A 25,025-nucleotide genomic window follows, 5' to 3' on the forward strand; every position below is an offset into this window, starting at 1 on the left:
CAGCTGACACATCGCAGCTTAACTAATTGTCACTTTATTGTGTCTGAGACCCTGGCAGTTCTGAAACACTGAGCACTTTGAAACACAAACTAAAGTTTGTATGTACATTCTGTTTTATAATTACACAGAAAATGATTGTTGAAATATAGGATATCTTTAATACTTACAAGTCATCGTCTCCTGTAATACTGCTTTGGCATTGTCAGCCATTTTTTCACAAGAAGTGCGAGTTCATAGCTTGTTCTGTACTTGCAAGGAATTGAGTCAAACAATGATTAAATGTGGAGTTAAAAAGGAAGTTGTTCTCGAAGCTGACTAAATATTTATGCAGTGTAGAAAGAAAAGCCAAAGACTTCTTGATCAAAAGCAAGCAAAATGTCTGTTTTGGGGTGCGTGTGCGGGGGTGTGTGTTTTCAAACCAAGCTGTGGATCATTCAGTTGATAAATCCTGAAATGTCTGTGTTTTACGCTCCATGTATCCCTCTGAAAATTTCTTTCAGTATTTAATTATTCTGATTTTAAAGATGTATTGAGTACGTTCAGAGCTTAAAATGTTATCCTGTTAAAGCAGAGAAACAATTTATTAGCCCTTAATGTGTGTCATTCCACCCCTCTGAAAAGGGGGGAAATAAGCTGCCCATTAAAATTTAGTGTATTTAAGTAAATATATTAAGGGGGCCATGCCCTGTGTAATTAAAATAAAAAGAAAAGGTGGGGAGGAAGAGAGAGAAGGTTGTTTAACTTCTGACTTCAAACTACCAGATATACTAGCATTTGTACCAATGGGAATATTAAACATCAAGAAATCTAGAAATAGATAAGATATCAAGATAAGGTATTTTCAGAGGCTTGATGGTATAGTGGGAGAAGTACGGGGTAGTTGAATATAGGTAGTCTTAGCTACTGGGAGACCTGGATTTTATCCTTTGTTCTTTAACAGGATTTCTTTGTGAACATGGTCAATTAATTTAATCCAGTTCTAGCTCAGCTTTCTTCCTTTTTGAAAGGAAAAGTTTAATTAAGAAATTAGGTTTGCAATATGCCTTTCACAAAACAGGATTGAAAGTACAAGGCCTTACTGCAAACAAGGCCTGATTCACCTGTGCTCAGAACCATGGACAGTTTTTGCTTCTCGCTAGTAACTCCTGAAGGTGATTGTGTGGTTATCCTGGGCAGGTTACCACTCACAAGTGAGAGGATAGCGTCATAATGTTATGAAGAAAAAAGAAGTTGATTGCCTTATTTTACAAAAGGTGGAATAGAAGATTTGAAGATCCTTCTTAGTGTGTTTTACTTGCATACAAAAACTAAAATGAAATTTTAAAAGATGAATATACATTATATTAAAAAAAAAACAAACTTGGTTTCTGAAAACTCTTCAAGAATTTTAAATGCATTACCTAATTCATGTAATTAGAATCAAGTAATTAAAAATAGATCCATGTAGAAACATAAATCTTTCCACTAATGTATAAAATCAGTGATTCTTGCTATCTTGCTATCTATAAATTAGTAGCAGATACTATCTCTCTGTGTCACCTATATCAACTGCTGACTGTCAGTCTGAATAGAATGGTAGTTACTTGCACAAAAATATAGGTTGTATTACAATGGATGACTTTGTTTCTTTTTTCATGGTATGTTTCAGGCTAACCGTGATGCTGTACTGAGCAGAATACCAGAACACAAGAATGATCGTATCATCAGTTTGCAAAGTGCATCTGTAGTCTACGATTTACTTACTATAGCCTTGGGAAGAAGAGGCCAATATGAAATGCTCTCAGAGGTTTGTCGATAATAGTGAACATTCAACTGTGTCTTCATTGCTTATTTCTGTTAATCATGTTAACTGTGGTAATACTTAAGGGCTAAACAAATGTAGGACACTGTCATTCTGACTACTGTATAAATAGAGTAGGTAGTTTCCACCCCAAAAAGTTTACTGTCTAAATTTATACAAGTGACTTAGGTGGTCAAGCACAGAAATTGTGTGAAAGATGTGATAAATGTTGAGTGGCACAGCAATTCACGTGGGTTTTAGGCAGGGAGGCATGGATCTGCTTAAAAGGGTACACATTAAATGGAGACAGCAGGAAGGAACAGCAAAAGATAAAAGCTGTTGTGGATATAAGTGATAGATATAAATACCTAGAAAAAAGGATTTGTGATGTTTTATTTAATGAAGAAAACTTTATTTTACACCTCATAATATTTGGAGTGCTCCAAAGTCCTTGCAGTTTGTAGTTGGCTTTGAAGTTAATAAAATGGAAATGTGTTACTACTTCAGGTCTGTAGGAAAGTGTGTTCTCTGTCTCAAATGTCTTGTGTTTGATTATGCAACTTGCATGTGTTTTGTTAGATTGTGGTGACTTACTTCTTCAGGAAATTTTCAAGTATTGTTAACAGTTTTATACCTGAGAAACAACTACACCTCTTTGGGCAGAGCAGATCTTTCAACTGCTCAAAACAGTGCTCACCCAGCAGCAGGATACTGTTGCGAACCATGATTAATTATTGGTATCCAGAAGAAATACTTCAGCATCTGTGGTAGGAAGGCATATCGAGGGATTGATTTGCTGAGGAATGGTTTCTCTTTACCATAACAGAGGATTTTTATTAAGATAAAAATGAACAAAACGCCCCAGTTTTTCTCTGGTATATGTTGATAGTCACCTTTTAATCTGCATCTGCCATGATGTTAAGCTCTGAATTTGGGTATTCTTCTTCTTGAAAGTACTTGATAGCTGCAAGTTGGGCATACAAGTCAGTTTTAATCAGTACAATAGAAAGTCTTTCACAAAACTAAGGAGTATGAAAGCTCATACAGGATCACCCTACAACATAATCTAGTCAGGAATATTTCCATTTATTTTCCACTACAGACACTATCACCTTCATGGAGTTTTAGGTGGTTTCACCAAAGCTGCAAGAGATGAGTCTCCTATATTTTAGTCTAGAACTTTTTAAAGGATAGACATTGACAAGTATTGTAAAAAAAAAAAAGCTTGAAAAGGTAACTCTCATTTCTTTTTTCTTTAAGCAGCTGACCACCTTTCCTTTTTATATACTAGTCTAGCAACTTGGCAGGAGTAGTGTAGCCCTGGGTTCCAATTCTGATTCTTTTGTTTTCTCCGTGGTGTTGTGGTGGGTTTTTTTTTTGTTGTTGTGGGTTCTTTGTCCTTTTTTTTTAAACAACCATTATATTATTGGGAACATCACAGGTTCCTGGGATTCCTCCACTGTCTCCTTTGGGAACCTTTGAGTAGTATTTATGTCACAATAGACGCAGCTTCTTGTTTGCATTTCTTTTTGCCTTTCTTAATAGAGAAGTTTTTTGGCTTCACCAAGAAAGCTAGAGGTATCTGTGTTCTTAGCCGTGTATCTTGAAGTCTAGGACAAAGTCTTATAGTCCCTTCACATGGAGAAGAGCATAGAGCTTGCTTCCCTCACTGCTGGTGTGATTGGTTTAGCCCATGTAGCTGACAGACAAGTACCACTGCCTGTTCCTTTTCCTGCTGTGTTTTGAGCACAGTCGAACGTTCTAACTAATGGAAGATGTTTTAACTTGACTTAGATCTTGGATTTCAGTGCCTTTTAGAAGTTGCTTGTGCTGGTGGTGATCGTGGTTACAGACAAAAGCAGAACCATGAGTATCTGGAAAGTTAAAGAGCCTCCATGTTTGGCTGGCTTCTTAGTTGAGCGTTTTTAGCCACTGCCTTGGCCTTTGACACCTGAAGTCTACCTAAGGCTTGTTTTAAGGTCTTTTCTTGTTCTTTTTTAATCTGGGTCTAGCATCTTTGTAGTTATATTCCATGAAAATGTATATTCTTTTGAAATGTTCTCTTTGATAAACAGAAAAAAAATTCTTACATGTTTGAAAAAGACTTTTCAATACAGAATAATTAAAATGTATTTGTTATATGTCCATGAAGTAACTATTCTGAACATGAAAAAATTCATTTTATGAAGATCTGATGTAATAGACAATACTTATTTTAGCATACAGAGACTCTAGATATACAGCTGCAGCAGGAGCTTATCAGGAAATGGTTAGAACATCTCATTTGTTCCAGTTCTTGTCATCCAAAGCACAGTGGAAAACATAGACTTTAAGAAGCTCTTACAGTTTAGTGAGGGGTTAGAGGATATCTGCCCTCAAATCCTGCAACCTGTAATCTGAAACTTTTGTAACTTTGTACACTTATATATTGTACTTATATATATATATATATAAATACTTATATATTGTAATACTTAGTATGCCAAGATAACTTATTATACTAAGTATTACAATAATAAACTCAAATTCAGAAATGTAAAAACATTCTGTTCATTTATGTAATAGGCGTGTAATTTTTTGTCAGCTTCATTCTCTGTGAGCTAATAATGATTGCTCTAGTGGAGCTGTTGTAGCTTCAAGTCAGAAAGCACCATTATCCTAACTGTGGAAATGGGATTCACCCACCAATTCCAATATCCTGTTATCATCTTCTGGTTTAGCTATAGCTGGTTACTTACAGTAGTAGTTAGCTGTGATATAAGAACATTAAATGGCCAAAAATCTGTCTCATCCTTAAACTGTTCTAATGCTGAGTCATGTTCTTAATTGAAAAGGTCTCATTTCTTTATGTAGTTTGTATACCATGGGCTTTCAATTTTGTATGGCTTTTTCAACTAGATCAAAGAACTTTTTACTGTCATAATTCTCTCCTACACAACAGTACTCTGACTGTCATCAAGTTGGATTTTAAGCTTCATAGGATATGACATAATGACCTTATCAATGTCCTACTAGGGGAGATGTTTTCCAGACCAGAAATTTTCCTAGATACTCATCTTTCAACTCTCTAACTTGAAGTATATTGTTTTCAGGAGGAGACCGTAGTGCTAAGCAACAAAATTCAGTAATGCGTTCAACATTACCTGTCCGTAGAGTGATTTGTGATTATTTACAAGGCAATATCAACAGTTGCATTTCTGCCTTTCAAGGGAGTGATTGTGCTGAATGTGTTTTCAATTAGTTAAGTCGGTTGCTATTTAGTAATAGTCTTGATACTGGACACTGTGTAGTAGGAAAAATTCTAGCATACATTACTTACATTTAGCAAATAATTCACTTCTTGTATTTGTTTTGTTTCATCCTCAGTGCTGTTCTTTGCTTCAGGTTCTGTTACAAGTGTGGGAACACGCTACACACCTGGCTGTGCTTTCTGTAATGTTAAGGCTGAGTTTGAATGTGAAAAATAGTTAATGGTATTACAGTTTAGCATATACATTATAGCTATCAGAGCAAAAAAGCTGCTTCATGTATCTGGACTCTGCAGACTAGAAAGTTAATTGCTAAATCAGTTTAATCCAGGAAAGTATTGCACCTTTCGAGTCTCCGGAGTTGGACCGAGTAGTAAAAGTGAGCATAGCAAAATGAAATAATTCTTATTGACAATATTAGATATGAAACCTTCAAAATTAGCATATAATGCTAATTTAATATATTTAAATCTCAGTAAATAATGAATTTCCTTTTGGCATTCAGTTATTAAGTTGAAAATCTCAGCAGAATATTGAGTGTGAAGTCAAAATTCTTAAAAATAGAAATAATACTGTCAGGTGAACCTTTTCCTCTCCCCCCCCTTTTAAGTGGTACTGATAAGTACTTGGGGTGCCATTGCTTGTTAAGCGTTCACAATTTAAGAAGAGTGTGTGTACAATTTTCCTTTTCACTTAAGACTTATCTGCTACCTTTTGCAGCTGATACCTTTAGTAAGCTGATACTTATCATTCCTTCCTTCAGACTAAATTGGACAGTACCAGCAGGAGTATTTAAACAAACATAATAAATGGGAAATCAATTTTCTGTTCAATTCTTTTTTTCCTTATAGAATCTGGCAGCTGTTTTCATTTAGCTTATTTGAATGATTTGAATTTTTAACTTCATGTATTTTAGGTATGAGTCTATAAGAAATTTTTATACTAGTATATCTTCTTACTAATTGAAGAATGTGCCCTTAAATAACAATTTTCCCCCCAAAATTAGTGTTTAGAAAGAGCCATGAAGTTTGCGTTTGAAGAGTTCCATCTCTGGTATCAATTTGCGTTGTCCTTGATGGCAGCAGGAAAAGTAAGTCTTAATTTTTTGATGTAATTCTTGTATTGATGGCTGTTGATATCAACTTTTGGTGCTTCCATAATTTTAATCGGTAATGTTTTTGAAAATAATTCTAATCTTTAAATCAGCTAAGTACACTGTACTCCTGAATTTATGCCTAGTGCTGTACAAAGAATGTTATTTCAATACTTTCTAACTTACGAAGTCTGAAAGGTGATGATAAGAACTATCTTGCCAACAAGATTAAGCTAAGCTAATTGAATATAAAGTAGTGAATCATACCAGATCATATTATCCAGTAACAACCTTGTTTAAGTGCTGTTTTGATGAGCAAATTTTACGCTTAGGTAGAAATTAATGCTGATTCATGATGGTCTTGCTTTTGGGGGGTGGGGGGGAATTTCTGATTGTGCCTTTCTTAATATTATTGTCTTTGAGACTGTATTCTGTGCAATTAAAGTGAGTTGGATTTTTTTTAAATTTTATATAACGTAGGAACTTATGTTATCAGATGCAATCTTCTATTTTTGGTTCCTTTTGCTTTTCCCTGTCATGTTACAGAAAATAAAGCACATTCTTTACGTAATGTAAATAATACTAATTTTCTAAAAGATCATTCTCAATGGAGATAATTTGCTTATCTTCAATATGGGGGAAAGGAAAGATTTGTGTTTTCTTTAGAAAATATTTTTAGATGCACATTCGTTCTAAAGGGGCTTGATTCTTCTGCCTATTCTCTGTTTACTTAGAGTTATCTTCTAAACTGTGATTGCATGGAGGCAAATGAGGAGCAATACCACTCTTATACAATCATATATCAGAGCTATTCCTAAGTGCTGTTGTAACTCCCAAAGAGCACGAAACCGCTGCTTGTTCTGAAGACTCTGCCCTGTTCCTGCTCTTTCATTCGCCTGGCTCAAATGTTGTGAGCTTACAGGCCTAGCAAAGTTTTAAATGCATCTCAAAACTTTTTTCTGAATCATGTACCACTGGAATTACATTCTGGACAAATGTTTTACTGGGGACACTTAATGATAGTTCACAGGGGTTAAATAACAACAGCAGTGCCTAAAGTCTTGTGTTTCACTTGCATAAGGAGTTGTGACAAATTGTCAACAAAATGTTTAGTAATGTCTCCTTCACATGGGAAAAAAAAAGTAAATGATGGAAATAGGAATCTTCTATCTGTGAAACATATTTCTGCATTTAGTAATTTCAATGGAAAATGTTTTTAACAGTCTGCTCGAGCTGTTAAAGTCTTGAAGGAATGTATACGTTTGAAACCAGATGATGCAACTATTCCGCTCCTTGCTGCAAAGCTCTGTATGGGATCTCTGCACTGGGTAAGCTTTGCCACTCTGTCTTTTTAGCAAGAACTGTGCTAAAATGCAACAAAATCTTGGTTTAGTGATGTACCAAATACTTTTGCACAGTGACTACATGCACTTGGTCATCTCTGAAAATACAGCACAGATACATATATGCACACGTGTATCTCTGCATGGCTAATTTAAAATATTTGACAGCAACGGTTATGTTTATCAAGGTAGCATATCTTCATACTGATCTAAGACACAGCTAAAACTGTATTAGAAATTGAAACGTTGGCATACAGAGATTAAAAATGCAACTTAGACTGCTGTTTCTTCTGTGCAAGAGGAAAATAACTTCTTTGGGAAGATAATGAGACAAATCTCTTACTCTCAAGAGACTCTTCTGGTGATACCATGTTTGCAGACAGCTGGATTTATGAACTCCTAGTAGGGACAGTGTCTTTTTAAAAAATGTTACTGCAGTTGTATTTTAGATAACCTTGAAATTGGTGTATCTGATCACATTAAGGTGATCAAAGAACATTGTGTGGTTTTCAAGAAACACGTGTAATTTTTAGAAAAATGAGCCTTAATGATTCTATGATTTAAAAAAGGAGGAAAAGAGGAGGGAACGGTCACAATCAGAAATTGAGAAAATAATGCAGTAGCAGAAACACGACTTGCTGAGTTTGACAAAAATGCAGTCTTAATAATTAACATAGATCCTAGTTCTGTAAATTGTTCCCTATGGATTGACTCCATATGGAGTAGGTTACTGTACTTAGCATTTACATTTATTGGAATGGATTCAAATGTTATTTTTTTCTTTCTAGATTGTTACATAGTGTGCTAGCATGGGTGTGCAGTTAAACCCTCATCTTTTAGATGTTTCTCTATTTATGAGTTCACATACATTCAGCAATACTGTATGTGATGCAGAGTTCTGCATGGGGCAAGAACTCTATTTATGAAATGCAAAAATGGTAGATGGCATATATGGGCCAGAAATGCCTTTTTTATTTAAAAAAAAAAAATGACAAAACCACAGTAAGTTCAGAATGATCTGTGTGTTATGTGCCAGAGTTTCTCTCAAGCATAGCAATGGGTGCTTCAGTTTCAATCTGTGTTCTTTACTCAGTATTTAGCAGGAAAACTAAGTCTAATGAAAAACAAAATCGTCCTTAAAAGCAATCATGGCTGAGATTTCAACAGACTCAGCATGCATAATACACATGCTCTGCGTTCTTCTTATTATAATGTAAGCTTTAGCTAGTTTTAGACTTACATGGATGTTTTATAATCTTTTCAGTTGGAAGAAGCTGAAAGATTTGCCAAAACCGTTGTTGATCTTGGGGACAAAACATCAGAGTTCAAAGCAAAAGGCTACTTGGCACTGGGATTGACTTACAGTCTGCAGGCTACTGATGGTAAGATAAGAATAAACATTTACATTTGGAAATTCCCATGTTGCTTAAAAAAGGATACCTAGCCGAATGCTAGACTTAAAATTAAATCTGTGTGCAACCATTTTTTTTCAGTCAATGTATTAAAACTTCTTCAATGAGCATGTGGAATGAAATCTCTTGATCTTGCATATCACTGATTAAATATATCCTTTTCAGCATCATTGCGAGGAATGCAAGAGGTCTTGCAGAGAAAAGCTCTTCTTGCATTTCAGAGGTGAGTGGGTGTTAATCTTTTCATTTCTTTCTGCTGTATGTAGTGAAAAGCTTTATTATGTGCTAAAAAGAGGGACTTCTAAAAGATTGTGTAATGAGGATTTCACCTCTGGGAGTCTCCCTTCATGAGTACAGAATGTATTTCTTTAGCATTTACTTCATAATTTTCTGTCAGAAATATCTAAATTGATTTCTAAGGATTTCCTTTTATTTCATTTTAAAGACATTTGTGTGGCTCTCTAGTATAAAATATTTGCTCAAAGGAGTATTCTGTTCTGATCTAGAAGAGAAAATGATACAATGCAAGGTTTCAAGTCATGGTTCAATGTGATAGTGTTTCTAGAAGAGTTGGTCGCTGATCAGATTATATAGCAGGCTTTTGCAATTATCTCTGTAGAGGCAGAGCAATAATTGAGGCCCTGCTGCTGTGGATGAGGGGTGAAAAGCAGATAGTAAGGTAGTAAGCTGGGGGGGGGGCGGAATTCTATCTGAAGATTTAACAGCATAGGCGGTGACAGCACAAATGCCCCGTCTTCCAAGTGCCTTACACAGAAGTAGCTCTGCTGGGGATGACAGTAGTTCATTCTCAAGGGTTTGACTCTGCAAATGACATGACAATAAACAGGTGAATGAAAACATCTCTACCCTAATTATAGAAGAAACAAATCTTGATGGCAAAGCTGGCAGAAGTGCTGCAACATCTAAACACGTCTCTTTTTATGTTTATATACCCTTGGAAACCCTACTTCGGTGAGATAGGCCTAAATTTTCCCTGAAGGGAAACTGATTTGTGCATTAATGTGAATGCAAAGTCTGGGATTTTTGTTGGTGATTTTGTATCTGAGGGGATAGGGTTGAAAAAGTGTTTTGCAGGTAACTTTAAAGTGAGGCTGGTATGTATTGGTCCTTCCTTTTTCTGTCTTAACTATTCCTCTGTATGCAAATATATATCTTTGCTTTTCCTTTGTCCTTAATGGTTTTAATAGTTTTTATTACTTCAGCATTCTTTCTTCATGTTGAAACTGAACTTTATACCTCCTGGTTTATACCTCAGTTCCTCACTTATCCCTCTTACCACTGACTTAACCATCAGTGTTTCAGAAATACTGTGCTAACCATTTCTTGCCATTTCTACCCCTTCACTACTTGAGTTTCTAACGGTGATTTGCTTTCTTCTGCTGTTTCTTTGAAACAGCAAGGGATGAAATGAACCATAGCCTGAAGCTAATCCATTCCAGTTCAGTGCCTGCTACCTCTACTCTCCAGTTTAGTATAGCGATTCCCAAAATTCTGAGAGTCGTTCCCTGCTATCGATCTGTCTGGAAAATTTCCATTTTCTGAGGTTTGAGGTTGTGCAGCATTTTGACCACCTGTAAATATGAGGATGCTTTTATAGGTAGCGTACTGCTTATTGTGGTAATATTTTGTTAGGTTGCTCCAGAAAAAGAATAAGTATTTTGAGTTAAAAGGGAATAAGCAATACACAGTAGGTTAGGAGAACTATTTTTCAAACGATATTCAGCTTCTTATCACTGTGAAATTTCCCTTTCACACTCTCTATTCAAATATTGTTGCTTGGTTGTGTTATGTCATCTTTCACCCAGGAACTTTTCTGTTTCATTCTCTACAGCTGAACAATAAGCCTCTTCATACCTTCTTAACTGTTCAGTTTTGAAGACTTCCTAGCAGCGACTAGTACCAGCTGAAATCTGAAAACATATCTAGCATCTCTTCAGTGAACCATTACAGATGTCCTTTAGCTATATAGGTTGAGTGGAACTTCAGTTTTGTAGTGATATGGAGCTTTGAAATATTTGTACTAACTAGCAGAATATAAATTTGTACACAGAAAGTCTTGGGATCATGAGGATTAATTGCATCTGATTTCTATGCATCTTTCTGATGCTTTGGGCTAGAAACAATGTTTTGTATTTTTAAGTGCGTGTTCCAGGGTGTTGATGTTAAGTTATATGTTCATTCTTTCTGCTGGCCTTTCTCAGAATGAACTTGTACGTAGACTTTTAATTAAAGTATTTTTCGGAGGTTTTAGTAATGTGCAGGTATATGTTTTGAAAACTCTAGTGAATTGCTAATATTGCTGATATGAGTAGCTTGGACTCCTCATAGAATCTTGAATAGAATGGTTTGGCCCTCAAACCAAACAGAGTTTCTGCATGTCAGAAATCCCATAGCTACCTTCTAAGAGAAAGGAAAAAGTATGTTTTGAAAGGTGATTGTTCTGCATATTAACAAGTTTCCTCACTTGTGTTCATAGAGAGACTCACACCTGATAGATCAGCTGTACTGGAGATATACTTCAATGTGGTTGATAATGTTGCTGGTTCCTTGTGTTGATAACATAAGTATAGGATGTTACCAAAAATTTGTTACCACAGAGCGTGTGCTATGCTCAGCATACCAGAGTCATGCCTACTTTCTCTTCCCACATCTTAAAAATAAATGTTTTCCAGGAGGTGGAAGTTGAAATTCTCCATTCATTTCCTGCACAGTTTATAAAACAAGCAGCTGTACTGGACTCAGTACTTGATGTCCCAAGTTTTTTTGTTTGTTTGTTTGTTTGTTTGTTTTTTGTGAGCTTTTTAATCACTTACCTAGAGGACCAATTCCTGAAGAAATAGAGGTCCTGAAGAAATACAGTTATGTTTTGGACCCTTGCCTATGCCAGATTTCAAGGCTACCAGTTTCTGATAGTGGCCATTTGAGAAGGTGCTTGTTGCCATCTTTGCACAGTGCTGAGGGGGTGTTTGTTTCACTAACTTTTTTTTTTTTTTTTTTTTGGAAGACTTTCAGTGCTTTTCCTGTGATTGGTGTGAATTGACGTTTCACAGAACTCACCAAATGGTTGATAGATAGTAACAGCTTTATTCTTTCACTAGCTGAAGCTTGGGCGACTGAACAAGTACTCTCTAAGTTAAAATGTCTTGTTCTTACTTAGTCTTGCTTAATTTGTGAACTTAAATTTAAAAAAGGACTGGTCCTGGGCCCTGTTAGGCTTTATATTTGACTCAAATCTCCAATTTAGAGATGAATTTAACAAAATATGAAACTGTCTCCTAATAACTTAAACTACTTTGATATGTGTTGGGTGTAGTTGCTAAACTAATGGAGCTGTCTCTTTGGACTTGAGAAGACAGAGGTTCATGATGAGTCAGATCTTATGCTGCCTTTTACTGTAATGCTATGATAAAGAATCTGTCTGGCCTAGATTTCTTTTACATTGCTACATACCATGGTGCTCTGCTAACTTAATCTCAAAGCAACTCAAAGCCAAGAAGTAACTGGCTTCCTAGGAGGCTTAGTATGCTGGACTGAAAATGTCCTTAAACTTTGGGAGTCTGAAGAATGAACAAAACTCTGATCTACTTTGCTGCTACTCTTCCTCTTTGAGTTCTGTGCTTCAGAACCATCCTCGTCAGGGTCGGTGCGATTGCTTGGGTACGTCTTGTGCAGATGACATAACTCTTGTCTTTGAATGCATGTTGGTTTGGGGGATTTTTTTTTTTTTTTTTCCTTTTAGATAATTACATTTAGTGTTTGTTTAGGAGTGTATTTTAATTGAAGAATCATTTTGTATTGCTCATTTTTAAGATTTATACTGAAATTACATAATTTCTATTAAAAATAACATAATTTCTATTACATATAACATAATTATTTTCTATTAAAAGTGACAGAAAAGTCACTGGAATGAAACCATGTATATCAAAATATGAGCATATGTGTAGTGAAGCGCTCTGAATATGGGTACATGAATATACATGCATATGTGTGTATGTCTAGCCTGTATTAACTGGAGAAAAATTCACTGTTTTTTTGTTTTGTTTCTTTGTTTTTAAGGGCTCACAGTTTGTCTCCAACAGATCATCTGGCAGCATTTTACTTGGCACTGCAGCTTGCCATATCCAGACAGGTTAGTTGTGTTTTAAAAGTGTAGCCTCACACTGTCGTACAAAGATTAGAATTTGTATCTGTTGATGGATACAGATGAAGATTTCTTCAATAGAAACCTGGTTTTCTTTGTGCATATATGCATATCTATGGACACCCCCCACCCCCCTGAAATAGTCTCTCTGAACACCTTCAGTCTTGTACACTTCTCCAGAGTTCTGCCACAATATTTCCAGCTCTAGGATTAGAAATAGGACATAAGTCATTCAATTTATTTGTTTCAGCATTTATGTTTCTGGATGGAGAGAGAAGAAAAAAAGTCAGTTTTCACCCTGGTTTTACTTATTACATGTAATCTCTGCTCAGACTGGTTATCTGGAGAGTGGGACCCTTAAATCTAATCTTTAATGATTTTGCAGTGCTTAAATCTTGAGTATCTGCTAAGATCCGTGCCTTTTCTGAATGCTTGTAGGAGGTTTGGTTATTGTGAACAAAATTACAAAAATGTGTTTAAGAAATCTGGAAAATATTTTAAAGCTATAAAAGAAATCAGAGCTCAGTCCAACTTGTACAGCTGTTATGTTTAAGGGATTTAGGATTCCACCATATATCACATGAATTTGGATAATGTGGAGCTGCTTTGTATATGTCATGGTAAGCCTTTTCCTGTGTCATGTTTATTTTAGGAAGTTGTTTTGAGCACAGTAGTTTACATACTCTAGGTGACTACTTTTCATTACTAATGAGTACCAGAGACATTGGACTATGTCACATTAAAGTGGAATGGATTGTCACTTTAATAGCACAAAATATATTTCAGTAGCAGGCTATGGCTCTGTACTTCTGAATTCCAAACTTGTCATGTTGCTTATTTAAATTTCCTGGGTTTAACACTTAGTGTACGTACTTTGAGCAAAAGCACATGCAGCTGAGGAGATCATGAAAGTCCATGTGAAGAAAAGTTACTGTTGCAGTCTAGCTGTACATTTTAGTTAATGTATTACAATTAAAGTATTTTCAAAATCATATAGAAATACAATCAATACCTGAAAAAGAATAGTAAGTGAATATTTTAAAGGACTGAAGGGAACTATTTTAGTAAAACTTGTATCTTATTTTCCAGGGCTAATATATTATTTAATTTTTACTGTTCACTGTAGAGTACCAGGTCCATTTTAAACTTCTGAGTAGTGTCTTACAGGAGTCTATAGAATTCTACATGGTATCCAGGTGAATATTTTGAAAATTTTATGGATGTGCAATCAAGTAATAGGTAATACTTCTAATAGTGGTGCTGTCTTTTTCTGCCTCTTTTTTTTTTTAATCAGATACCAGAAGCTTTGGGTTATGTTCGTCAGGCTCTACAGCTACAAGGAGATGATGCCAACTCTCTTCATCTCCTTGCACTCTTGCTATCAGCCCAGAAACACTATCATGATGCTTTGAATATCATTGATATGGCCTTGAGTGAATATCCAGAAAATTTTATGTGAGTGAATGTCATGTTTGCGTTCTACTCTTTCTCTCATATTTATTTTTCATGATTCTCATCTCATTCATTTCAAGAGGGGGGTGGATTTGAAGATTGGTCTGGGGTTTTTTTTTTCCAACAGTGTTGCCCCCTGTCCATTTAATGCAAGTCTGCTTTTTATTAAAGGCTTGTTAAATAGTGATTAAGGATTTGGTTTTAGAAGGGAGACTAGAGCTGAGTAGTTGATCTTATTTTGTCTTTTTCTACAGACTTTTTGTTTAGATAAGTTCTCCCTGTTGCATGCTTTAGAGTATTTTTGCTGTCTGCTGTTTTAATGCAATATTCTAAGAAGGATGACCTGGCCTTTACTATTAGCTAGGATAGATTTATCCCATCCTGCAGATAACTATGCATATCGTATGCAATCTATTCTGTAAAATACACCATAACAGAGAATCTCCTCTTTCGCCTGTGTAATAACCAGTCATCTGAAGTTGGCTGATGGAAAACTGCACAAGTGAACAGGGAAGAAGCACATTTGGTAGATGTTCTCTTGTTGTTTAAGAAAGAAATCATTCTTTGTGTTTATTCTTCATGTTAAGTACATCTTAAAATACATTTGGATTTTGTACTTTTGTAAGGGTTTTTTTTTTGTTTATTTTCTTATGAAAATCTAATGAAATGCTTCACAGTGAAATATCTCAGGGACAGCTTCCATTAACTTCCAACATTCTGTTCTGATGCTTTACCAACAGTCACTAAGGTTGTAATCCATAGTATTACAAATATCCTAAATGCTTATTTAGACAATTTTTTGAAGTATCTCAGCCTTAACTTTTAAATGACTAGGCTGTATCATAAGTTGTTACTATATCAACATACCAGAAAAATATTATTTCTTTAAGAATTATTAGCTTGAAAATAGGGATTGTAGTGTTTTTCCTTCCTGTTCCTTGATGTTTCATGCCTCTCTTTGGCTGTCTATATAAAGTACTCTTGCCTTTTTCCTCATCAGTCTGACCAGGGCCTCTGCTGATACCACCTCTCCTCAGAACTCCTGTGGCTCGCAGCCAGTTCTAAGCGATGGCTTTTGTGGCCTTTTGCTGTTTCTCACTTCCTAGTTTACCCACACACGTAGAACTTGTCTCTCTTCTTATTAGGGGCTTCCACACCTGCTTCATGATTTCAGAACTATCTTGCAGCTCCTCTCCCAAACCTGTCTGTGCTTTCCTCAGGTCTGAGGGACCTGGCAGTAAGTCAGAAGCAATTGAAGTATCAGCTACCTAATTTTATACGCTGTTGTTGTTAAAAACAAATATGTTCAAAGCACCATGATCTTCTGTCTGTTCTTGGTTCATCTTCTGCCACTTAGTGGCAATGTAAATGACAAAGAAGAAGCTGCTATATATCAGAATATTAATAGTCTAGAAGAAGTATTTCTGAAACTGCAGTTCTCCCTATTGTAATAAGAGAACAAAGGATCATTCAGTAAAATGTTTAAAATTACTCTTGTGAGCATTCAAAAGGTATTTATGGGTTTTTCAAATATGGTTTATGGCCTTTCCATACTTGTTTATAATTGCATCTTGTGGTTAAACATGTTGCCTGAGTTGTTTTAAAAAGTACTGATCCTTTCTATTAATGTAGGTATGTATGTATATTAATCATATGGGTCATAATGGGGGTTCTAAATTGTTAGTCCTGTTGTATAATACAAACAGCGTGGTGATACTGTGTACTATGTTACAAACTAACAGGTACAGATCAGGGAATTTGAGAGGAATATCTCAGCAGTAGGAATCGCCATCAGATGTGGCAACAGTTGTTGAAGAATCCAAGGTGGAACGCAGCTATAGGTGCATCCAGACAGTCTTTTAGAGTCTTGTTTTTAGTGCTGTCAGGTTACATCTGGTTCCCAGAGAAGTCAAGGATATGATTGAGGTTCCTTGTGTGCTCTCTGCAATTGGTACTGACAGCAAGACACACGCATCTGTTCAATAATTTAAATGTGGATTGATTCCTTCATGTAACTGGGTTATTTTTGCAAGGATTTATCAGCAAAATCTCAAGTTTACAATCTGTTCTTGCACACTGTATCTGGTGCTCTTGAAATGGTTGACAACATGTATGTGCGTATATATAAAACACAAATGCTTAGTGTATTGTTGATTCTATTTTCTTATTCTGCAACTTCTGTAAACCACACAATCTCACAGTACTTCCTAGCATACTGGGAAGAGATCCTCTTGTGTTCCTCTAAGTCTTGCTAATTTTTAATATACTGAAATATTTGATTATTTGCCTATGGTATTTTATTGGCTTTTGTAAACACTTCAAATATCGTCATGTTTTATCTTTTATCTTTCAGTTATGTCTGTAATCCCAGTAAGATAAATAGTACAAGACTTTTCTTGATATTCTCTGTGTTTCTGTTAGAGTGAATCCATTACCTGAGCTTTATGCAAAATGGTACTTTGGTAGCTTTGCAGCATCATAAATCTTTGTACTTGGAAAATATTGAAGTAAAACGTTGGGCTTGTGATTTATATTATTTCTTATTTCTTTTATTGTTATTCTTATCTGCATATGTCTGTATGCTGTAATTGCATTGCTGCACTGACTGCTGTCCTGCCCTGTTCACAGCTGTATGTTCTTTTTGTTTTGCTTTTCTTTGAAAAGAATCTAAATTTTCAGAAGTTTGTAGTACTACATCTTTGTAAAATGCCAGAGGTTGCAAGGAACTCATAGAATACACTGTGAGTCATGCTGAGAAGTGGATACTTTCCAGCACTCTTCTGTTGTAGTCAATTAGTAAATATGTTGCCTGTCAGTTTCTAACCGTTGAAAATTTGATGCGTTCCTAGAATTCATGTTCCATATTTGAGGCGTATAGCAAGCATACCTTTGTATCTTAAATTAGCGTTAACCTTCCTGCACTCTAAAGCTAGAAAGTTGCTGAACAAACATGGCCAATCAGATAATGACTTTGCCCCATGCACCTCTAAGTCAGTAAGTAGAAAGAAATTCCTCAGAGCCAAAGTCATCTTGGCTAATCTAAAGGAGTGGAAGGAATGAGTAAATATCATATTGTGCTGTTAGCAGCAAGGTAGAGCTTTTTCTTTGAATAGAGTTGATTGTTCTTCCTTTGCTCATTATACCGGCAGCATAAATATGCAGTCTGCTCTGAGACCTTAAAGGATATAAGAAAAACTATTGGTGAAAATCTAAGAAACCTCTAAAAGTGAAATAGGTATGTAGTAATATTTTCCAGAAAGAATCAAAATGCAACATATTTGCTGAATATCTATAGCACTATCATTTCAAACTTTTTGTAAGTTTAAAATTCCAGGTTGTAACCACTGTACTTATAAACAAGTTACCTGTGTTTTTCAGAGCAATACAATCAATCTACTTTTAAATGCTAGCTAACCTCTGAAGCATCCAGAAATCTGAGAGTGCTTTGATCCGGGGACAAAAAGATCTCCAGACAAAAGATTACTGAACAGATTAAGATTACTGAAAAGATTATGAATACCCTGCTCTCGTGAGATCGGTGGGAGTAAGGTGCCAGCTCCAAAAAATCTGAATAGTTAATCTCAGTCAGGTCCTACTGCATTTGAATTCATCTAAAGTTACACTGTTTTTTCCCCACCTTTCATTAGACAATTTGTCCCTGTAGTAGAAATGTGAAGTTCAGTTCTTCTCCAGCTTGACAGGATTTGAACCCATAGCTGGTGCAGCTCAGAGTCCTAACCATCAAACTATGTGGGAGACTGGGTGAGATAATCCATTTCCCCTCTTGAAACAGAAGCTGGGACATGCTGCCCTGAATGCAAAGACAGTAGGCAGGAAGGAGCCACAATATATCCTAAATTACTAGAGTACTTAACTATGAGGGAGGCTTGAGGTCTTAGCTGCTTGGGTTTTTATTGAATTTTATTTATTTTAATCCAATGATTGCCTACTCTGAATGTATAAGCAGTCCCAGAGGTGCGCATTACAGTCTGAAGGTGTATTCAAGGTGATGCAAGGTAACAGTGGCTGTGTTGCATTTGTTCATATTGGGCTTGTATATCTTCTGCAATGTATATAGTACAGTATATGTGGAATTACCTGAGGAGCCTTATTTACAAATTCCTTTCCATGACTCTCTCCTGTCTTTTTATCTGCTTGTTATGACGAATCTATATCATAGTGGTCTTTTGAATTATATGAAATCTTGAAACACTTCTGTCTATTTCTACTGCGTGGTTAGTCAAAAGTAGATTCTCAGTCAAGGGAGACAGAGTTAGGTTTCTTAATGAAATACTTGTGATATTGTTTTCTTAATCTTAGCTGTTTGGGGTTCCCTTGTTATTTCAAGTGTTGGAGCACTTAAAGATGAGTATAGTGCCTAAAATTAGTGTAATTAGGCAAAATAAATAATAACTATTAATTGCCAATTTTATGCTGAAAATCAAACTCCAATGGATAGCAGCTGATGAGCTTTTAAAGTAGCAGAAGTAGGGAACAGCAGATGGGTTATTTGAGGAGTGCAAGCATGTTATTTTAATGTTAAGTATACTCAAAAAGGAAAGGCATATGGTAACAGGTTTGAAGACAACTGAAGGCTAAGTTCACAGTTTAAACATTTACATTTGTTGAAGTGTGATGGAATTTTTTTTTTTCTTCCAAGCATATTTCACAGAAGCATCAGGCCAATATGTCACTCCTCTGAAAACTATTAAATCCTTTACTTCCTGACCCTCAAGGGCTCTTTTGAGCTACATTAGGTTTCCCAGAATCGCAGAGCCTTTTAACATCCCTCTCAGTTCATTGATTAACAAACTTGTTTCCTTCTGGGAGTTGTCTGGATGGGCATAACAGAAGAGCTGGTTGGTGCATGCAGTGGATGATGATACGTACACCGATGTTTTGTGGGACAGGGGTGTATTTATCAATTAAAGGGAATAGACTGTACTGTTCTCTTTTCCCAAGGTTGGTTGTAGTTGCACTACAGTGCGTGGTGCTGGTTAAACTTGCAATTTTTCTTTTTCCTTGATAAATAGAGCACTGGGAATTATTTGAGGAAAGGGTGGTAATATAAGATTGGACAAGAAGTAGTGATCTGCTAGGCTTGCCAAAATCATATCTTTCAGGTTGGTGTATACATTCTTGTCAACATTTGACAACAGCCTTTTTCAAATCCATTCATTTTTGATCCTGTCTTGGGAGTTAAATGAATTTGTTCTCAGGAATGATTTTTCTGTAAGTCATGAAAGACAGTATCAGTTGCTTGTATTTTTTTCTTTTCATGCTGGGCTTGTCTTCCCAATCCCCGCCCCCCTTGGTGGTTGTTATGTGCTTTTACAGAATGGTCCATTAAAAAAGACATTGTTGATAGGTAGATATTACTTTATATAACAAATTGGCCATTGGCCTCAGGGGCTTATCCCTGAATTATATTTGCTAGGCTGTAGTGTCGTCTTTGAAACTTGATTGAAGGAGTCCCAGTTTGGGTCGTGAGCTGGCTGCCACAGGGTGTTCAAGGCAGGAAAACAAAAAGTTTTCAAGTATAACTAATTTGTTCTGGCTTTAGTCAGAAACTATCTTCATTATAGTTTACAGATTAACGTTTTCTTAAGGACATTTGAGTTCATAAGATGGAATACAGTATACATAAACTTCACCAAAAGTCACAGGACTGACTGCTGCTTGTCCTTGCGAAGAAGCAATGCTACTGCTTTGTGAACAAGTATATGGGGAATAATATTCCAAAGGGTGCAGCGGAGGCTATCCAATGCACACCAAGGATACCTATTCATTGTTTCCACAAAATTGTGTTATTTTGGGGCTTGAGGGCTGTTTTTGTTGCATCTTTTGCTTGTTTGAGAGTCAGGCTTCAAATAGCAATCTGAACTGCCTATTTTCACTTCATCTATGTTTCTATATGTATGTGGGCTTCCAACTACTGGGGATCTGTACAACCAAAGTTGGAGGAGATTACCCTTATGATTAATATTGGCATTATAGAAATCTATTACTTTTCCTGAATCACTTGGAACAGGTTTCACATCTTTTGGGTATGTTTGGTGATTGCTTGAGAAACAGTTTAGGAGACTTTTTAAATTAAGTTAAATGATTTTTTTTGAAGTTTTTACAAAAACTAGATTTGGCTGCTTGACCTCCTGTTGCTGGTGTTGGGCATCCAGTGATTCAGTCAGTTGGATTTCCTGAAGGAACCAGATTGATAGAAGCAGCTGAAAGAAATAACTAAGTAGACATTGCTGATAGTTGTGTTTGGTAATCTCTTCTCATTAATTGTGTCTTGTTAGCTTGCAAATGCAGCTTGGGTAATTGAGACTCATTCCTGACTGTTGACACTTTGAACAAAAATGAGAAGCAGATGTAATTAATTGGGAAAGAGGAAACTGGCTTAAGGATAATGCAAGAGAAATTGATTGGGTAGCAAGGTCACAGAAATTCAAAAGAAATCTCCAGGAAATAAGATTAATTTGTTCAGTCATGCAAAATGTTATTTCAAGGCACCTACAAATGATGATTTTTCATGTTTTGTAATGAACGATTTATATTTATATCTTTCCTGATGTTAAAACTTTCCTTGAATACTCAAAATGGAGTAGACTGACTGTGCAAAGGTTCCCTTTGCAATTGCAGCAGACACCTCTATGAATTTCTTTCTGTACTTTGATTATCATCGTGATAGAAGTGATGCACCTAAAATCACTGAATGTGTAAGTAAATTCTTTATAAAACTACACGTATTTCATATTCTGTCTAGTTTCATGTTGACATTCTCCCTGTATGTTAAATTTTTGCAGTTGTGTCATTTTGTGTTTTGATGATCATGCAGATGTTTTGGAGTTGACTAATGTGAAGCTGTAAGCTTTTTACAGCAAGCATTAAAGGGACAGCTGTCAAAACTGGATACTCAAATTAATAGAGTTTGAAGCAAAGAGGATCAATTTTTAAAGCGCCTGACCTTCTATATATTAGAAGTTGCTAAATTTGCTTTAGTTTTTCTATTAATATAGGTTTAGCTGAAGCATGCCTTCCAGAGGACATCTGATCTTGATAAGAACACGTCAAAAACTGGTGAAACCATTAGAGCATGTGGTAGTTTGTTTCAGTGTTTCAGCTGCACTCTTCCTTTAGACTGTTATTTTTGTTCTTAATGTGAATTGATCCCTTATTGGTTTCCAGCCAGTGGTTTTTATATCATTCTTTACTAAGCACTCTGTAATACTGGTGACTTCATATTCTGATGGTAGCTTCTGTAATTGGGTCACCTCCAAATGTCCTTTCTGATAAGAAAGTCACTGTACTTGCTAACAGTAGGGCACATTCTCTAGCCTTTCAGTTATCTGTTGCACTGTTGAACTGTAGCCAGTTTTCATCACATGTAAACAAGAACTGCACAAAATATTTCAGTATCATTTATCACCGCTTTATACAGGGAATCACCTGCATCATGTCCATGGAAAGGACTGTGTTAATTATTTTGAGCATAATTGCTTCATTGGGGGCTTATATTCAATTACCTGTTTGCTGGCATTCTTCTTTGCTTCTGTTCAGTTATTTCTATGATACGTTTCCACATTAGAGTGTTAAGTCTGTATTTGTTCCTACAGCTATATGCTGGGTTTTCTTTTTAGAAATCCAGCTTGAGAGCTATTAAGCCGTGCTGCTGAACAAATTGTTTGGAAAGTTTCCTACTGTGCTGTTATATAAGGATCTTTTCATTAGGAGAGTATATTACACATAAATTAGAGTCCTGTTGGATTCAAGTGGAATCCCCAAGTGGAGGGTCTTAAAGCAGTCAGCCCTACCTCCTCCTTTTAAAAGAAGCTACAAACTTGCAGAGCGTAAACTGTTGTCAAATTCTGGACTGTGAATGAAGTAAACGCTGGGAACGATAAGATTTTCTTTTAATTTTAACCTTTTTTTTTTCTAAACCATTTATTTATGAGCAATTACAAGACTGTCACAAAGGTGCTTCCTGATAGTATGTACAGACTAAGAGAAACTGAATTTGCTAAGGTTTGACTTCCTCCTACTTCATCATTTCTTTTATGTTTCCTGTAGCAGTCGTCAGAAGTTTTTCCTATATTTGTAATTGTTGAGTGCAAGAAGTGACTGGCTAGCACTTTATTTAGGAAAGGTGAATAGATTTAGATTCTTTCAAATCGTCAATATTGAATAATATTTGTTCAAACTTAATTTTATGCATTCTGCATACTGCTTTCCCACTTTAATTACTCTGTGGAGTCCCTCAGTTAACATGATTTAGTTTACACAAGCAATTGACACTATGACAGTTTGTTACAGAAATGAGATGCAACTGGATGAAGTATGCATATGAATGTTTTACATCAATGTAGTTAGTTTTTTCCCTTAAATCCAGATTGTATGAAAAAAAGCCTACGTTGTCTGTTAAAAAAAAAAGTTTATTTTCAGACTTTAATATCTTTCTATAGTGTTCATATATCTGCATCACCCTTTTTGTGATTTTTTTTTTTTTTTTTTTTTTTTTTAAATACAGGATCATTGTCAAACTAGTTAGTCTAAGATTTCACAAGTCATACATTTAGACTTGGTGAGGTTTTTCTGTGGTGTTTATTGATTTTTTTTTTTTTTTTTTAACGTAGTGACGAGGTTTAAAACCAGAAGAACTTCTTTTGAATTTTCCTAGCATTCCAGTATTTGAAGTTGTGGGTTATATCAAATGGGCACTTAAATGTGAAACCAAAATGAAATATTATATAACTCTACACAGAACTGGTATTTGTTGTCTGTCTTTTATGCTCTAATAAGTAACAGGTTATCTATCAATCAGAGCTGATTATATATAAAGTTTATTCTTATATTTAAGCTATTGTAGAAAATAATGTGTTTGTCAGGGAGACCAAGCTATTGTTTGACGCTTTCTGTGTGGCTTGTTTGTTGGTTGTTACCATGTTTATGGGACTCCCAGTATATTAATTACTTTCCTACCAGCTTTTAATAATTGATAATAATGTAAAAATACTGTTAGCTGAAGTTAGAAATGCAAACTGTTAAATTATTTAAAAAGGTTCTCTTAAAACTTACTAAGTTTACTCAAAGTAGGTTAAACATAAGCCAAAGGTAGTTGCATTTTTAATCCTGCATTGGAAACAAGTGGATTTGATATATCCTTTTAAATTTTAGCTTCTTCAGGGGGGATGGCTGTTCACTGTTGTGAAGGGTATGCTTAGCTTGACCTCACTGCATATAGAAGAGTCCATGAAGGGTTCTCAGCAAGGCTTTTGCTGTGTTACGCTGAGGGACTAATATTTTTCAAAGCACGTACCTTCAGTGTTTATGCACAGCTCTTCCTTACATTCTTCAAGCCCTGAACAATGTAAATATTTTATATAATAAGAGAATAAGAATGAAGTTTACTCTCAATCCTAACTGAATACAGAGCATTCTGTTCATTTTTGATCAGGATAGGGGGATATGGACTCTTCAGAAGTAGTAGTCTAGTGGAATTAAAAGTTTGCTGTAGAAGGTTTCTTAGTCTGAGGGACTTTAGGGAGATTCCTGATGACCACTGCATTGAGTGACACTGCTCTAGCAGGCAGATCTGGTGGAGGAATGATAGATAGCATGTCATATTGCCAGATTTGAAGAAAGAGTTGGAGAACAAAAGGTCTCTTCTCTCTGCAGGTCTCTTCCATGCAGTAGTGTGTGGAAAACAGATACCCAGCTATGGCTGATCCAAGCTGGTGCGCTCATACAGTGCACAGCAACTTGCAAAAATTGTTTACTTGATCCCAAAAGCAAAGCAGCTGGTTTTAAAATGACACCCGAGGTGAGCAATACCTGTTCACTGAAAGAAGAGTTCTCAATACTAACAGTGTTACTTGTCTCATAGCAGAGCTCGGTCTTCGCTACTTTGAATTTTTGCTTCATTCTACAGAATAGAAATATCCTTAATAACTTAAGCCAGTATCAGACAAATGAACTCCTCTTGATCTCCTCACATTATAAGAGTGTTGCTGTGGAAGGGAACTGGTCGTTGTAGCATCTGGGTATTGTATTTCAAAAAGTGAAACAGGCTGGCTGAGAAGAAGGAGGCATAATTAAGACAGCGATTTTATTTTGGAGATTCACAAGTTCTTGACTATGCTACAAGTTACACTAGCTGGCTGGTAGGGAAAGCTTCAGAACATGATTTAATGGATTAGTTTGTACTGATTAGGAAACAGAGCACTAGCAAGAACCTCGGAAGTCACAAGGCTCCGTTATTACAGTTGTCCTATCCGTAATACTTTGCATGAACTTATCATCTGTATTTTAAGAACAGTTAGGTTATTTGCTCCACATCTTCTGCAGTCTATCCAAAACAAACTGTGAGGAAACAGTCTTTTCTACAATTTCATTTGTAATCTTGAGACCTAAGATTAGGTCCACCCTTAATGTTTTAATAGTCTGTATGGCCTTTATATATACTCATTTTTGTGGAAACGTTATCCTCTAGATAAATTGTTCTTTTCCCTTCATGGTGCTTGGCTCGTCTGTAT

At 35.8% G+C, this 25,025-nt stretch overlaps 1 protein-coding gene across 2 annotated transcripts in view; it reads left to right on the plus strand.

Moving 5' to 3' along the window:
* TTC7B (tetratricopeptide repeat domain 7B) overlaps nt 1–25,025 on the plus strand; it is a 145,470-nt gene that overhangs the window by 62,660 nt on the left and 57,785 nt on the right. For both annotated transcript variants that reach the window (XM_082317035.1, XM_082317036.1), the window contains 7 exons: nt 1,649–1,786; nt 6,035–6,118; nt 7,345–7,449; nt 8,729–8,846; nt 9,042–9,099; nt 12,957–13,029; nt 14,336–14,496. In XM_082317035.1, the coding sequence (XP_082173161.1) occupies nt 1,649–1,786; nt 6,035–6,118; nt 7,345–7,449; nt 8,729–8,846; nt 9,042–9,099; nt 12,957–13,029; nt 14,336–14,496 (737 nt within the window). The remainder of the gene's footprint in view (nt 1–1,648; nt 1,787–6,034; nt 6,119–7,344; nt 7,450–8,728; nt 8,847–9,041; nt 9,100–12,956; nt 13,030–14,335; nt 14,497–25,025) is intronic.

This window comes from Platalea leucorodia, assembly GCF_965183815.1.
Source record: "Platalea leucorodia genome assembly, chromosome: 7".
Classification (NCBI taxonomy): domain Eukaryota; kingdom Metazoa; phylum Chordata; class Aves; order Pelecaniformes; family Threskiornithidae; genus Platalea; species Platalea leucorodia.